The 17,975-nt window shown below is 41.9% G+C and overlaps 1 protein-coding gene across 4 annotated transcripts in view; it reads right to left on the bottom strand.

Moving 5' to 3' along the window:
- Positions 1-1,645: 1,645 nt before the first annotated feature.
- Positions 1,646-17,975, bottom strand: part of TULP4 (TUB like protein 4) — a 171,805-nt gene continuing 155,475 nt past the window's right edge. For all 4 annotated transcript variants that reach the window (XM_067293613.1, XM_067293612.1, XM_067293611.1 and 1 more), the window contains 4 exons: positions 17,486-17,629; positions 10,993-13,568; positions 8,995-9,196; positions 1,646-1,825 (listed from right to left, as the gene is read on the bottom strand). In XM_067293613.1, the coding sequence (XP_067149714.1) occupies positions 9,080-9,196; positions 10,993-13,568; positions 17,486-17,629 (2,837 nt within the window). In that variant the 3' untranslated portion in view covers positions 1,646-1,825; positions 8,995-9,079. The remainder of the gene's footprint in view (positions 1,826-8,994; positions 9,197-10,992; positions 13,569-17,485; positions 17,630-17,975) is intronic.

Here is a 17,975-nt window from a genome sequence, read left to right as displayed (position 1 = left end):
GCCCAGCATTTTTTCTGCTATAACATCCATTGGCAGATTCTTAGGAAAGAGCAAGAACACAGCACAGCCACATGGTATTGCCCCCTAATACTCTCCCAGCCTCTGACTATTTTCAGCTCGGAATTTTCTGTCCCTGCTGTACTTTGTCTGCTTAGTATCCCAACAGATCTCTTTCAAGCAGTTTTCCAGGATCCCTTGAATTCTTGTTAATTTCCTGCATTCACAACAATCCTTTGGCAAAGTGGTCTACCACTACTGAATGAAGAACCACCTCCTTTTGTTTGATTTCCTAGCCCACTTTTCTTTCATTTTATTTTCACTTTACGGCCCTTGTTTCTGTGCTGGAAGCAACAATCAAAAGACAACCCCTACCCACCTTTCCACATTACTCATGCTTAGCGGCTCTCTAGCAATCCCTTTAAGCTACCTCTTTTCTCAGCTGAAGAGTCCTAGTTTTCTCAGTCATTCTTCATGTAGAAGCTGTTGCCTGCCTTTGACCATCCCTTTTGCCATTCTGTGAATCTTCTTCAGATCTAATACACCTTTTTGGAGACACCAGGACCAGAACTGCATAGTGTGGGTGAACTACAGATTTATATGGTAGCCCTTTATTTTCTGCTTTGCTGCCAATTCTTTCCCTAATCATTACTAATATTTTATTTTCTTCTTTTGACTGCTGTTGAGGACCAACACAATGTTTCCATAGAGCTAGCTATCAAACTTTCAGACATCTCTCCTGACTGGTAGAGGTCATTTCAGAGACCATCACTGCAACATGAAGTTAGGATTGTTTTTTCCCCATGTGCATCACTTTACATTTATCTATACTGAGTTTCATCTGCCATTTTATTGCCAAGTTTCATAAGGACCTTCTGAGATTCTTCATGACTTGCCCTTGCCCTTACTACTTTGAATAACTTTGTATCATCAGTAAACTTTGTCAGCTCCCTGCTCAGCCTCTTTTCCAGGCCACCTGTGAATATGGTAAACAAGACAGGATCCAGCACAGGATTCTGCAGAAATCCAGTGGTAACTGGAGTCCATTGTGAGAACCGACCATTTATTTCTATCTTCTGCTTCCTATCTTTAAATTTATCCATGACAGGATTCTCCTGTTTATGGCATAGCTGGGATGGTAAGTTACTTCACTACCTTTTCCTTTATTCCTCCACCCCCAAAATATTAATTTTAGTTAAAAAACAGAGGATGTAGGCTAGCCATCACAGCATTTTATTGAGTAATTAAAGATGACAGCACAGTGGAATCCCTTGTGGTAATGTTATAGTTTCTGGGATGTCAATGGCAATATGAAAAGTACCACAAATCCCAAAGGTAATTTTCTTAAAATCAAGCGCAAGCAGAGGAGAAATAGCACAAGAATTGGCTCATGTCCAAGCGGGCAGAACACTACTACCAAGAAAACTTTGCCATCCATCCATCCATCCATCCTTCCATACGAATGACAGCAAGTGTGATGGGCAGCTATACTGATCAGGCTCAGAGAAACTTGTGAATACAGCTGTTGAGAAAAGCAAGCATCAAGGCATCTGGATATTTATTATTCAGTCTTTCCAGTTCAGATTTGTCATCTGTTTTAGAAGTATCTACGGTGTTTGAAGATGGAGAATGCAACAGAAACAAATCATGAATTTTCTAGTCTGCAAAATTTTATTAAGCAACAGCTGGACAATTCTTACAACTCCAAATCATCAAGGAAAAATAGGGCAATCGGTCCATCTCTCAATCATGTAGACAGTAAAGAATCCGGACAAACCACATTATTATAGGGAAACCAACAATGCTTTCTAGGCACCTCCTGCAAAACCTATTACACAAGATACATAAAAGGAGAGGCAGATCAGGATAAGTTTTTAAGTACAATGGAAACTAGGTTCTGGATGGTATACTGAGGAGAAAAAAAAAAGAGAAGAAAGTGAGACTCCAAAAAAATATATTTAAAAAACAGTGTAGCTGTGTAAAAGTACACAAATGGTCTACCAAGTTTTCAAAAGGCTTAAAAAAAAACCATGCTGGGCTTGCTAGCTTAAGAACGCACGCACCTGCATGACTACATGCTCATTAAATTAAAAAAAAAAAGGAAAAAAATTCCAAAATCACGTTCAAAGTTATAGTACCAAAATAATGCATTTATAAACAAATGCAACTCCCCTACTTTTTCAGGAAACACTACAGTGCCTTTTCAATCAAATGCATCTCCATGCTATTCCACAACACTATATATTTTATCTACAATAAACAACAAGATCTTGAACACACATACCCTCCCCCAAACACACAACACACAAAAAGGAAAAGGGAAGAGAAGAAAATGCAGAAATTGTGGAAAAAAAGAAAAAAACTAAAGGCAAAACATATATCAAGCAAACAAAAGAAATGAAGGAAAATTACAAAGTTCTGAACAAATAGGTTGGAACAACATAGGTGGGAATTACAAGCTGAGCATTATTCTGAGGAAATACTAGAAACTCAGGTGTCTGCACACTGTTCAGAAATGTTCCTCTTTTATTATTATTATAATCTTAATTCATATTATTAGAACCAACTATCTACTTGGCCAGTAAGATAAACATCCCACAAACAGACAACATTTGTCAGGATTCGGAACTGCTGCATCAGATCTTATTTTTAAATTTATAGTAATGTAAATTGGAAAGCAAGGATTAGGATTAAAGAGGCAGGCTTTAATATCAGACCATCCAATTTTTTCATTGCACACTCTGGATAGGTAAGTATTAGGTGTTCTCATTTATTTATTTTTTAGTCTTACAAAGTCATGCTGTTTTGATCCTGCAATCAATTCTGTATCAGCAAACCTGTGTACTGCATAGTGCTCCAAAACAATCGGTTCACCCTGGAGCAGCAATTTCTCACTATGGATCCATTTGCAACAACAAAAGTTGAAAGGTGTGGTTTTTAATTTTCCTAACAAGAATTGCTTCTCTGAATCCTCTGTTGTTCTCTTTATTTGATTAATTGCTTTTGTGTTAAAAATCTCATTTGTAGATGCCGCAAAAAAACAAACAGCCCAAAGAAATTTTCTCTTGATACATCTTCAGAGATCGCAGGCAACATGCAAAGCTTAGAGTCTTTTAATCTTAAAACTTCTCTGCAGGATTTTTTAGAAGAAAATTAAATAAATATGATGATAAAATCATTCATTCAGACCATTGTTCATAAATGGCAATTAACTTTATTCCTTCCAGAATGATGCATGTAAGTTCCAATCCTGCAAGAGGGTCTGCAGTGCAGACCTGCAGATTACTGAAGTTGGTAAGACTCTAAATCGGTATTTGCTGATGGAGGATTGTGCTTGTCTTGGAGGAAAAGGGACTTCAAAACAGAAAAATCCATCTACCAGCATTTTTTTGTTTGCTTCAACAGTATGATAATATTTTATCTCTTATACCGGAAAAATCATGGTATTAACCTCTAAATAGCATAAATAGCTTGCTCTCCTGTAACTGAATCCTAGAAATGGGAAAAATAGCAAAATTCTGAATGACTACCCTGTGGCCAGGATTTTACTTCTAGCATTCTTCGGGGAGGGGGCAGCTGGAACTGTCAAAATAGTTGTAGGCTAATGCTTTGAAGTTTTCTTAAGTGGGTGGCAGGAGTCATACAAATCATTCTTACTTTATAATCACACAGTAAGGGGAAAGTACATTTTAGGTCAGATTCTATTCTCCTGTGTATCTTGATGTAACCAAGTAATGAGGCTACCACCTGGCCCTTTGTTAGCATGCCACACAAACAACAAATTTGCTTGTCTGGAGTGATTTGGGCTCTGCAGAAATGTGCCATTTCCAAACAGTGCTATTAACCGTTGCTCTGGCAAACACATTTTTAAAAGCTAGTAAAAACTTAATCTCTCTCTCCTCTTTCAATCAAATCAGTTTTAGTACATGTTGCTTCCTTCAGACGAGGATTTAAACTGTTGCTGACAGATAAGAGGGCACCAGGATAACGTAGGATCACTCCTATGAAGCTGCAAAAAACAAACACACAGAAATTGTCCAAGGCAATGATCAGGCAAGCTCACAAATTTATTGGAAATTTCTGAGAGGATACTGAAGACACTTCAAGGAAAGTCTGGACCTATGGAGAATCTAAAGTGAAGGCTTCAACAAAGTCAGATGCCTTTGTCTGACACCTTTACACCGTCACGCATCTTCATAAAAGCGTAGAACAAAACTGGAGAAATGCGGAACTATTTTACATTTTTTGTATCACAGAAGGTTTAACTGAGATGAGCTTGTGGGAAGATCTACTATCATAAAACTGATACTCATGCTGGTCATGGCACATGTTACTGTTACATTTAGAACTGAGTGCAAAATTATTAACGTGGCAATTCTCTTTTTCCCTCTTTCACCCCCCCCCCCCACCTTCCCATAGTTTCTTATAACATTGTTCACTGGGAATATCATGTTTCTGCAATTCTGCTGTCTCAAGATAAAATCCACCACTCCATGCACAGTCCACTTTACACAAGGCTTTAAGTATCAATTTCTAGACTCTCTTAGGAGCTATATTTTGAGGATACCAGATACATTTTTAAATCAATCAGGTTCTCCTTTGTGTCCCTTCACAATTTCAGTGGGGCAGATTCTGCCTGCAAATGGCCATCACAGACACCATCTGGCACTGGAGCATTCTCTGCACAGAGCTGTCACACCCAAACCCTGCGGCAGCTGCCTGCTGCGCGTGGAGGCGGACCAGAAGCAACAGTGGAGGAGCGCTCCACCAGGTCTCCGATGCAGGACCTCAAAGAGACTAAGCTGCTGCAAGCAATGTCAGGGCGTAGCCACATCAGCTCTGTGCAGCACCAGCTCAGGTATCAGAAGCTCTGAGGCTGTGTTAGAACCAGCTGAGCCCTGCTGAAAAAGGTGCGTATTAGTCTGAGCAGAGCACAGGGCATCCACAGCTTTACCGTTCCTAGGGCCTCAGCTAGCTCATCCCAAGCTGGTTTGGGTATCTCTGCATAGCGCTGCATCTTGCCATTGCTAAATGCCATACTAAACTATGCAAAGAGCTTCTTACAAACTGAGCCTATCTTATACCCTCTTTCATATCTCAAGAGAACACACTGCACTAAGAAGAGGGAAATCAAATCAAGCTTTGTATTTTTAAAACCACCCCCAACTGAAATATATAGTTAGAAACACAGAAGGAAAATACAGAGTAGGGAAAGACAGATTTCTGCAGGTCCCAAAGAGGTCATCTACGCTCCTTGTAATCTACATAATCCTCCACAGCAAACTCACGGCTTTCAGCTGCCAGTATTTTTGCCTGCCTGCATTACGAAATTTTGCATACTATCCAGCAAAAACAAGTCTTCCTATATGCATTCTTAACTTCTTGCAGCAAAACATACTGCTAGCAAACAATTACTTACAAAGATGCTCTTTAAATATAAATAAGAAAGTGTGTATAACTCACTGATACACAGTAATAAAATAATCCCTAAGTCATTTATTACATTAAGCAAGATAAATAATTTGTCTTTTGGACATTAACAGGAAATCTGCATTAAATTATATTTAAAAAAATCACTCAAAACTCCCTTAAAAACAAACATACAACAAAAAAAACATAAAACCCCTAGACTGTCACAATTATTGCACAACTGAAAAAAAAAAGCTTTGGAAAACCATACTTAATTACTGGAAATGACTGTGTCTGTAAAAGAATTATATATTTCTGAATACTCTGCTACATTCTTCCTAGAAGAACTTAGTTATCTATCTACAAAAAACTTGGGTTTATCTACTTAATTATAAAATGTAAAATTTTTGTTTTGGCTGAATGCAACAGCAATCTTCAGGATTAAAGTAATATTATTTGGGGGGGGCTTTTAAGTTTTTTTCTCATATTTTATCTCAATGAAAAAAAAAAAGAACTGTCACTCATTTGTGTATAATTTAGGATCCAGTTCCACTCTCAGGCATCAACCTAATTTCCACTACTTTCATTACAATTCTACATATTTGAGATTAAAGTATACCTCTAATACTGGATATTCTCTGTGTCACTAAAATCTTCAAGTAAAGGGACTCTGTCAATATATTTCCAAATAGAATATTTTATCCATAATATTTCCTGACAAGTAAATGAAAAGGATGTTGGAAATGACATTTATTTATGATACTTACCACTTGCACTTCCTTGGGGCAGAGACCCGGTCTCTTTCTATGCTGGGGTTCTTTGTAAACACCACCAGAACAATGCGATCATGACACTGGCCAATGAAACCAAATTACTAACCCAATTTGTTATACCTGGTTCCATTTTGTGGTTCTCCTATATTAGCATAAAACTGCTGATAATTGGAAAAATTTGATTATGAACCAATTGAAGAGGTATATCGTTCCCTGGAAGGTTAAAGAAACTGCACATGAAAGTCCTTGTATTCTGATTAGTTCAGAAAAACATATGTAGAGGACCTTGTTTCATGAAATATCAATTTTTGGCTTAAAACTACAGGCAATGTGTTCCTTCCTGCTGAAGATTTCTAATATGTGATTGAATGGCCCTTCTTTCAGAAAGAAAGAAACCCACGATATGTTTCTGGTCTTACAGTATTCAGTGTATGCCTGTTATTCTCTGACTAGGGTACGACTGGTCAGCGTGGACCTTGGGGCAGGGAAAGACTCTAATCAGGCAACTTTCCTTCTTGGGTGTTGAAATCAGTGGACCGAGAATTCGACCTACCATTCTGCACAGCATATAACTCCATATAGACAAAGGGCCCAATACTGTTTCCTCCACAAGAATCAAAGGCAGAAATTTCCATTCATTTTAAAGGGAACAGGATCAAATCCATTTGAGTTCCTGTCCCACAGGCAGTATAAAGTCACTCAAAGAAACTACTGAATAGACGATGCGCGTGAGAAGAAACACAAATGGGCTCAGATAACTAAAGAAATTAAAATTAATTAACAAAAGCAAACAGCAATCTGTTAGATGCCAAGGGGGATGTGGTGCCTGACCACTTCCACATACAAGCAGAAGCTGCTGAGCTGGGATAATAGAGGCATTGTTCCATCCACCTCCTTCTCTCCTTCCTTCCTGCCTCTACTGCCTCTCTCCAAGGAAACCATCTTGCAGATGGTTCTTTCAGGACTCATACTGCTGGAAGTTGCCTGTAAATGATCTGTCTCATCATCCCTCTTTGCAACTCCCTGAAACTCCCCTCTCATTAGCATTATTCCCTCTGCACTGTATGGCTTTAGAAGCCTCAGCAGAGGCAGATGTTATTAGCACACTGCATTTTGGTAACCTCTACTACAGGGGGTCCTGTTGTATGTGATGTGTTCCTCCAGAATGAATCAAGTGTAACACATTTGCCTTACTGTTAGGAAGAAAAAAAAAAACACACAGAAAAGACAGAAAATCATACCTATCTATTTTAAGTTACACAGGGTTTTTCTAGTAAAAAGTTAAACTGTGGATGAAAAGCAAAGGCAAAGCAGCCACTGATACCTCAACCATCATTTCCTTCTCAGTGTGCTCTCACTTCAAAGGAGTAATTTCTGAAGGAAATCTGCAATTACATTTTGTAATCTAATGTCCAAATAATAACATGAATAATTAAGGTTTTTGTGTATTATTGGGGAAACTACTTCCATATCAAAATATATCCCACAGCAAAATGCAGGCAAGGAGGAAAGAGAGAAAGCAAATAAATATGTGCACACCAAATGGACAACACAAACACTCTTCTATGCAAGCAACCCTTCTGAAATGCTCAAGAGGTCAGGATGTCTACCAGAAAAATCTGCAGACAGAAACAGTCATGCTACTGTTAAAAAGCCCTCCCCCATTTAAACTTTGGCTTCCCACTCTTATCTGGAGTGTTATATTCTCAAACTACAATCACAAATAGAGTACTCAAGTAGCAAGGTGATAAAAATGATGATTCTGTCCATTTTTTCCTTCTTCTTTTAACTCAATTTTTTTCCAGTAGTGATGTGAAATTGCTTCCTGTAATGACCTGCTATACTCCTGTCTCCTTCCCCATTAAAACACTGATATATTGTTGTGGAACTCGATTCCTATTGATTCCTAAGAAGACTGAACACACTACACCCATTTCATTCACTTGAAAGACTTTGTTCTTAAAATGTAAACACATTTAAAAGAGGAACGTGTATTGGCCTGGCCTGTGAGGTACACCTGATCACAATGTACCTCACCCAACCATAGTCCAAATCAAAGAACACTGCTGATCAATATGAGCAAAGAAGCAAGGCCCACAATTCTTTCCTTCCCTATTTTCTGTCACCTACTGAAACATGTTTATCCCCAATAACAGCACACGAAACAAGCAGACATCAACTTCTTTGATACAGTGGGTTTTGAAATCACCCAATGGTAACAGTTTTGTTTATCTTCTGAATAATACATCATTACTTATAAATTAAACATTGACCTACATAAACCTCCTTGGTACCTGTGGTGCTCAGTTATTATCAGAGATCAGAGAAGAAACACGTGTCTTCAAGTGTTATAGCTTCTTTTTTTCCTTTTTTTGCTGCTATCATTGATGTAGTAGTAGTAATAGTAGTAGTAGCAGTAGCAGTAGTAGTAGTAGTACAAACTGGACCAGAAAAAAAGTTATGTTCCCTGTTTTAAAAAGAACAGCATGATATAAGGCAGTCTATCAAAAAGAGCAGTCTTTTTAACCCCCCTATGAGCTTACATCAGCTATTGTAGCAAACACAGCAGAATCACCACAACAAGCCGAAAGTCACGCTTCCACATAACACTGAATGGCTCTCAACCCTTCACTCTTTCTGAAACCCAGCACAACATTAAAAAAAAAAATAAATTGAAAACAAATGAGTGAACGAACAAAACAGAAAACAGCCCCCCCACCCTCCACCCCATGACTGATTAGAGTTAATGCCCTTGTTTTGGGCACCAAGAGACTTTTCCAGTTTTACTGCCTTCTTCCCAGGCACCTCTGCGCACCTAAAGCAGGCTGCCCTAACATTTTCCGGTTTGGACTTTATGAGAAGATTTTGTTAACATTTTCCTCTCTCCAGTCTCTGCTTGTTCATTTGAGGCGTTGAGTCACATTAGCCAGAGCAACAGCAAAGGCTTGCACTGCAGAAAATGGATATTGAAAGTCCAAAATGTAAGCATTGCCATCAATTCTTCCAAACTGCATCACCTGGGAAGCAGGGGAAGAGGAGAAGGGAAGGAAGAAAAGAACAAGGTCAAAAGAAGTGAATCACAGGAAAAAAAAAAAACAGAATAGAGTAAGAGTGAAACATTTTTGCTCCTTTGTCAGAACACCTCCGTTAATTATGCTAAATTAATATGAATGGGGCTATTCACGGAATGGGGTACGATGCCAAAGAAGAATGAGAGCACTGTGATTGGCTTAAAATATTTGACTCTAGAGAGTTAATAGAGCTTTAAAACACGTTAGACTTTATACAACATTGGTGTGAGTAGACTGTCATCAGTGTCTTCAACAGACGTGAGTCACACCTGAATCCCAAATCATTCTTGCTACACAAAAATACCATTCTCTCCCCTGGAGAGATCCTATCATCTCCCTATCAGGAAAACAGGGTTTTTTTTCAAAGGAAGGAACTTTCAGGGGAGGGGCATAACCAATCTCCTGACTACAGCATCTCATACGCAGTAGGCTGTATTTTCTTGGCAGCTCTATTTTCCTCTGCATAAACTTCACTAGCGCATGATTACACTGAGAATGAATTGGCAAAAGGGCAGTGGCAGCTGTTTGAAATGCAAAGCAAGGCCAGTCAGGTTGTTCTTTGTTGTTCTGCAGGGAACACCTGAAGTTTGGCCTATTCTTACTGTTTTTCCATTTGCTTAATCAGAAGCCTAGATCATTTTTTTGTCTACAATAAAGTTTCTTGAGCTAGAACAGAGGCTGCCTGTGCAAGCGGAGTAAGGCTTTTGCTCTACCATCAACAAAGCCTATGACCAGGGGGACTTTACACAGCTGTCCACGGCCACTTAACTGAAGATGAAATGGTATAAATGGCACTTATCACTGCCCTTTTAATCAGCTGCTGTTATAGATAAAAACACCAAGAGACTACTACTGATCAGGCATGTTGGATACCTAAGACATCTAACTCCTGAGATAAATCAGTGGGAGCTGTGAGCCTTGATGTCTTTATTAATCCAAAATGACTCACAGAGATGGTACAGATAAACTAGGAATTAAACAGGTCTCCTGAGTCTCAGTCCAGTATCTTGCTGATTGAAGCCAGTTAATAGCCTGGTTTTGGTATAGTAACACCCAACTCAGGCCAATATGAGACAGCCTTAAACATTTTGGTTTTCTGAAACATCCACAGACTCCTCTATCCATTGGCTGTTCAGAAGCAGCCTGTGAACACCTTGTTCTGGGGGAGGGTCAGAGCCTTTCTTTTAGGATTAAGAGCCAGCCCCAGAGGCCTGGTTATCCGTGAGGGGAGATTTTAGCCTGGAGGGAACATAATTCCCTGTCATCTGTATCTTAGCTGTCTGCTGACTGGAGTGAAGGTCTGGCTAACCTTTGTAACCTTCACGGGACTTGAACGGTGTGTATTCAACCAGCTATTGTCCACAATCGCTGACTTCAAGTTGGGGAAATTTGTTGTGTTTTTCCCCACTCACTTTATTACAAAAAGCACTTACCTTCAGAAGTGAGAGCTAGTGAGATTAAAGGAGGCCCTTTTTCCCAGGTCTGACAAAAGATACATTTTGTAAAACAAAAGATATATTTTGTACATTTGTATTACAAGTGAACTTTAACCTTACTTCTGAATCTAGATCTTTGACCGCTGTTTTTTATCAATTACTTTCTGTAGCAAAGTTTTCTCAAAGAGTAACTAACGCAATCTGGAAGCATGCTGCAGGGTGAGAAGGGCAGAGTGGATTTCTGGCACAGATTTCCCTCCCACCACCCACCCACCCTCCCCAGGCAGCTTGCTGCAGCCCTCCTACCTGTCGTCCTTCCAGCTCAATTTGGAAGTTTTTTGCAGACTCCTGGGTCACCCGCCCTCCAAAGTCTAGCTGATACACTTGCGTTGCCTCGTTCCACAAAGGTTGCTTGTTGGCCATCACGTACACGAAGCCCTGGCTCCCCAGTCGTCCATCCTCCTTCTCATTGGCCTTCCGGCACTTGAATTCATCTAGCTCGCTGGCTGTCCTCAAATTCCTTTTGGTTTTCCAGCCCTTTTTGCTGCCCTGACTCTGGTTCATCAGTTCGTCCCCGCTGATAAAAAGCTCTGGCTCGCTCTCTGAACTATCCTGAAATTCATTTGTCTTGTTCAACTTCTTGGACTTCAGCTGGTCTTTCTGGCTCTTGACTTTCTTCTTCTCCCTCCCCAGCCTAGGACTGGATATTAGCGAATTGAAGTCGGTTAGCGTCCTTGCCTCCTTTTTGACCTTGCCTTCAGTGATAGCCTGCACGTTTCCTTCCTCAGCTCGGCTATCCAGACGCTTCCGGTTCTTCTTGCCGAATTTGTCTGTCCTTTGAGGAACAGGGCTTTCTGTCAAGGAGAGCACCTCCTGAAAGGTGTCTGCTGTTTCCACCATTACCTCTGTGCCCACGTGACCCTGAAGCTCTGCTGGCGGCGGAGACAAAACTGGCTTCTCCACCACAAGGAGCGGCTTCGGGGGCAAAGTGCCCTGGGGATTTGGTACAGGTGGGCATGCACTGTAGGAGCTCCATGGGTGCAAGGCTATTGGCGGCAGCTGTAAACTAGAGCAAGTGCTACTTCCCGGATACATGGGTGGCAAAGGGCAATAGGAGAGGTTGGATGGATAACCTGGCTGAAGCACTACTGTTGGCTCCTGCTGTGCAAACTGTGTTGGGGCCAGAGCTTCTTTGGGGGAGCAGGGGGGCTGCATTCCCTGAAGAGGAGGGACATTGTAGCTTCCTGGATAAGGTACTCCAACCCCATAACTCGTCTGGAACGTGGCAGTGGGACTGGTTGGAGACTTAGGGGAAACAAATGGCACTCGAGACATATCCAAATGCTGAGTTTGACCAATGATGAGAGGAGCAGGTTTTAGAGGGTTGGGCACTGAGCTTTGAGATGTCCTTTCCTGAGGAACCCATATCTCTTCACTAACCATAGGGTCCCACTGGTATGGTGGTGGCCGTTTTACACCAATGGCAGCCTCTGTCAAGGCCACTGGGACATGGCGTATTGATTTCTCCACTGGGCAGTGCTGAGAAAGGGCCTCATCCTCTGTGAAGGCAGAGTTGATATAATCTGCCCGGTCACGGGAATTGTCAGGTGGGCTCAGCAAGCTGTAGGAAGATTGGGAGGCCAGAGGCGAAGTACTGACAGAGTGAGTAATGACAGAGCTATGCTGGGAGCTACTCCCCGTGCTTAGGTCAGGTCTCAGAGCACTAATACTGGAAGTGCTGCTACTAGCATTGGCATTAGCTATGGTCCCCACACCACCGGTGCTTGTGTTGTTGCTGCCATTGCCACTGCTGCTACTGCTGCTGCACTGGCTGCAGGTGTACAAAGCTGTGGGTGCTCTCTGCTGATACTGCGCTGCCACAATGTTGCTCTTGGCTTTTGGAGGAAGCTGCAAAGTGGCTCGTTGACTGTCAACCAGCTGAGCCATTTTCAGAGCTGCCTCTCTGCTGTTCCTCCGCAGAGTAGCATGAATAATAGTGCTGTCCAGCCTTTGTGCGATGCTTCGGCCCTGTGACAGCTGGCTGGCAATCTCGGGGTAAGGTGGCGGATCCCCAGTTGGGATGGAGTAACGAGGGACGGTGAGCCTGTTCAGGGTGGCGCTCGAACAGGGCTGCTGAATCTTCTTCTCGGTCGCCGTGATCCGCAGCGTGGCCGAGCTGCCGGGCCCCGGCAGGGTGTAGGTGTTCTGGGTGCAGAGCATCCTGGTGCGAGGTCGGCACACCTCCTCCACGTTCCCGCTGCTGTCGAACGTAGTGATGCGCTCGTACCCGAGGGGAGTCTGATAGTGTCCTGCCGGGTAAAGGGAAAACTCTCCCTTTTTCAGGCAGAGATCCACCGGCGGCTGTGGGGGACCGGGTGGGGGCGGCAGGGCCGCCGTCGGCACGGCGGGGATGGTGCCGGGGTAGGGCGGGGGCGGGTTCATCTTGTTGAGCTGCGCCTCCTGCGACGCGCCGAACGCCGCGGTGTCCCCTTCCACCAGCGGCTGCGCCGGCCGCGGGGGCTTGGCCTTCAGCAGGTGCTCGTGGTCGCCGCGGTCCCGGTGGTCGGCGGGCCCCGGGGGCGGCAGGGCGAGCGGCGGCGGGGGCCCCAGGGCAGCGCGTCCCACCTCGACGCCCCCGAAGATCACCTGCCCGGGGCTGGGGAAGCGGCCGGGGGCGGCGAAGGGCCCCGCCCCCTCGCCCCCTGCCTCCGCCGGCGGATTGGCCAGCACGTCCAGCTGCACGTTCTGATTGGCCAGCAGCGACTGGACCAGGCCGATGCTCTGCGTGGGGGACATGGCCTGGGCCGAGCTGTGGATGGGGGCGATGGGGATGTTCACCGTGCACGGCGGGCTGCTCTCGGGGACGCCGGGCGCGCCGGGCACTGCAACGAACAACACGGCCCGTCACCTGCCGCAAGCCACCCCGGCCCCGCGGCTCCGCCTCGACGCCCTCCTGAAAGGCCTCTAGCACGGGGGGCGGCTGGCACCCGTCGCCCCACTCGGCCTCCCGCCTGCAGCACCGAAGGGCTGCAGCGAGGGCGAGCACGGTGAGGGGTGAACCTTTACGAACTGCAGCTTTTACGCAAGCACTTAGATAACGTGCATTAAGATAAGGAATTTTCTTGCAGTAGTACTTCACATACGTTTTGTTTTTCTTCAGTGCTTGCAAAAGACATTCGGGTCACTAATAATGTGTAACTGGAAAATTTCATGGCAGCATTTCCATATAATTCATAGACTGGAGGAAAAATTGTTCTCTAAACTGCTTACAAGAAGAATCACTACATAGCTTTTGTACTTTGTCATTCCACTTTAAGTTTTTAAACTACCTGCTTATCTTTATGCACTTGCTTACGTGCTCTGCTGCATTAGGATGGGCTGCTATCTTACCCTCAAATCAATGGATCAGACATTAGTTTGAATAAGTAAGCCAGCCTAACTCCATGGATTCCCATTGCACAATACCTATGTATATCAGCTGGTAATAACAACATTGAGGTAACCTTTCCTGAATGATACTTCAGAAGTAAAGTTTAGGGCTCACTTTCACTTTACTGACTTTCACGGAGAAAGGATTTTACCTGATGGGTCTAAATTTTCTTTCATCCATTGTCCAATTTTAACTATCTATTCGACAACTCCCACTCAAATCAATTAAAGTTTTGCTGAATCAGGACTCACATTAGTTTTCAGGGAAGGTTTTTTTTATAGGAAATACATCAATAAACTATAGAAAAGAAAATCTACTCAGAGATCTGTGGCTGCTGCCACTTCATCTTTGTTCCTAACCCTAGGAACACTGGCGTGGCTTCCTGACTTTCTCTAAGGCTGCCACTACATGATGGTTAGGCACAAAGGAGTCCGAGCTGGCCCAGCTGGCCCAGGCTGACTCTGGAGCCAGTCTGCCGTCACTGCGCCATGCTGGATGGAGCTTCAGGAGGAGGATGAAATGACACCCTGTGAGCTAGCCCTGATCTGACAGCAATTACAAGCTTTGACTTAGATGACTGATAACTACTGTCATCAAAAAAATAAAGGTGGAGGGAAAAAAAAAAGAAAGTAGAAGGGCTACATTATAGGCACTGTATTTAGTAAATTTAGTAAAATGTTCCCTAACTCAGTGAGCTTAAAAAGATGGAGAATACAGATAACAGTTGGGAAAAGGGAACTATTATTGCCCCTTGAGCATAGTGGGTGACAAAGCAACCAGTAACATAAAAAGGGAGGAAGAAGATAAAATAGCAAGAGAGAAGAATATGGGGGAATGAAACACAGAGAAGATTTTTGCAAGTTCTTGAAAGAAGATTTGCAAGAAAATGATGCAAGGAAAAAGATGAGAGGCCAGAAAGATTCAAGAAGTGGGTACTGTAGTCAGCACAACTACAGCATTAGTCTGGACAGGTGGCAACCACAAAAGTGAAAAGATGATGAGTATGTGAAAAGTTGCCCACTTATGGAGGTGAAGAAGTGATAGTGAGGCAAGAAGCCATTATGATCACTTTAAATCGAAAGCATGAGGCTTGCTCCAATTCCTTTTGCAAACAGTGGCAACATTGATTCCAGTGGGGACTATCACTGAGAAGCTCAAGAGTAATAGGGAAATGAGGATACCCAAATGAAGTACAGGTGCAGAAGTCAAGATAAGAAGAAACATAAGTGAAGAGAATGAATACTGTATGCACAAAAGAAAACCCAAGAATCTTGCAGGTTCTTTATTGGTTTTTCTAAATAAAGAACATGGAAAATGATTGGCAAGTTATTTTGGCAGGTTTCTGGCACAAAAATAGACTACAGTCATATCCAGGATTATTTAAGTGGACAAATTCTGTGGAGAGTTGTGATTTGCTAGACCAGATCAGGCAAGAGATCCATCTCCTCTGGCCACTAGCCAATTCCTAATTAATTCCTAATTAAAGTTCTAGTCATTTACCCATGCCCCATAATTACATTTTTGATAGCATTAGGCTTTTATCAACATCGGTCACCACAGTAGAAGGTGGTAGGTATGCAAATATTTGTGACTAGGCTGGCAAATTTTCACGGTAGTTCTGCTCATTCTGTTAGAAGAAGGCCAACAGGTAAACTTAACTGACTCTAAGGCAGTGTGATTCTGTGCTTGGTTTACCGTGCATTCATCCTGATGCCTGCTGGTTAGCAATTTATTCTCTAGAGCTTGGGATTTAATTGTTATCTTGGCTTGAACAACCTAAAATGTTGTTGTCATGGGTATTAAGTGTCTATCCAAATAAAATTTCATTTGTCACGGTGTTGCCTAATATCACAAGTGTTTAAATCCAATGTTTCTTCATATTCCTCTAATGATTTTTAATTGATGTGTTTGCATAATTTGCAAGTTAAATCAATTCACTGTCCATTTGCCTTGCCAAATCATTACTGACTACATTAAAAAGCACCTGTCCCAAGAGTACTTCACTATTAAACACTCCACTGCCCAAGAGCAACTTTCTATTATGTTTTTTTATCTCTCACGTAATCATTACTTACCCTGCAATATAATTTCCCCATTAGTATATGGTACTTTTTTCCTTTACATACAGTCTTTCAGAAAGGATATCCCTGAAAGTTTTTTTTTTTTTTGAAAAATCAAAGTAACCTTTATTTGCTCAGGGCTGGGATTAGGTTTCATATTGGGAATTGTTGAGCGCTTCCTATGCATAGGATATATAAGATTATCAACTTCTCTATTGTTTTCTTCAGATCCTAAAGGGAAGCACCATGCGGATGGAAAGTAGGCAAGCTAAGCCCCAAATCACTGGAGAGTGAGCTTCGTTTTAAGCAGATGAGTAACTCTTTGGGAGTCCAAAGGGCTGCTTTGATGCTTGGGTCATACACAAGTTTGGGTGCTTTCAGCAGTCAAAACCCTGATCCAATACAATGGGAGCGTTTCTATTAATTTCAACAGACTCTAGCCCAAGCTTTTAATTGCTCTGCAGTTCTCATACTTCTTCCTCCTTAAAGAGTCCTGGATGCCCCTGAAGGCCACTCCTGAAGTTCCAAACAAATGTGACCTAGCAGTAGGAATTTAACTTCTTGGCTATTACTGATTTTATTTGCATGATTTTTGTTTTTGATTGGAGGAAATCCTAGGTACTTCTAGTCCTTTTATCTGTCAAATACATATCACTTGCATCCAGCCTCCCCCTGCACTGCTTGAATCTTCTGCTACCTCACATCTCAGTGAAATGAGAAATTCCTTCCTGATCCTCTTTGTTTAAAGTACACTTAATTAATTTAGGCTCTCTGTAAGACCTGGTACTGATAAAAATCCAAATGGGCATTTAACACTTGTTAAATGGTGGCTGTGTTATACAGGAACCTTACCTGCCCTCCAGCCAAAGCACCTGTCAAGCAGGCTGTGCTTTGCTGCTGTCAGGTCACAAAAATTACCCTTACAGGCTTCCTATATATTATAAAACTATTCTGTTCTACCAAGATGCAGAATACAAAGCTTCATTCTATGGAGAATTCTTAATGATTTAAATAGATGATTGACTTTCCAATGAACTTTAAAGTTAGCAGCGATATATGGATTATATTTTATATATATATACATTTTTATATACTTTTTAATATATTTATAACTATCAATATCTGTATCTATCTATCTATATAAAACATTATCCATTAAACATATCAGCCTTGTTCCAGGTCAGTTCTATAGGGTTCCCTTAGACTAAGAGATTTTGTTGTGTGCTTAACAGAGGGGGCTAGGGACACAAGTGATAAGTCCTCCAGCTAGCTTAGTCCATAACATGGCAGAACTCTAATTCATCCTTACCTGGTAAATCATCTTCATCTTCACTGAAAACATTTGGATTAAAGACAGGCAAGTTAATGTAGTCCATTGAAATCTTCCGCACTTCTGGGAGATATATTGTCATCTGCCTGGGCTGAAGATGCAGCAAACTGGTTTTATATATTACTAGGGATGGAGAATAAGAAGAAATAAAAGAAAAAATTGTTACACAGAGAGAATCTAAAGCTAAGAAAGAATCAGTTCAAAGCAGAGATGGGCTATGATTATTTTCATATAATTTATTAATGAACAAATTAATGCATGTGTGGGCCATTCTTAACCATATCATTATGTACTACCTTGCATGGACAGGATGAAAGGAATTGATTAAAAATCACACAAAATTACAAATAATCCATAGAAATAACAAATTTCTTCATCTAATTTTCATCTCTTTTTAGGGAAGGAGAACAAATTTTCTATTCTATATTTGAAATTCTTCATCACAGGATCCTATAGGTTTATATGAGTT

This window comes from Apteryx mantelli, chromosome 3, assembly GCF_036417845.1.
Source record: "Apteryx mantelli isolate bAptMan1 chromosome 3, bAptMan1.hap1, whole genome shotgun sequence".
NCBI classification, from domain to species: Eukaryota; Metazoa; Chordata; class Aves; order Apterygiformes; family Apterygidae; genus Apteryx; species Apteryx mantelli.
Note: the sequence above shows the minus strand (reverse complement) of the source record. Positions and strands in the feature narration are given on the sequence as shown.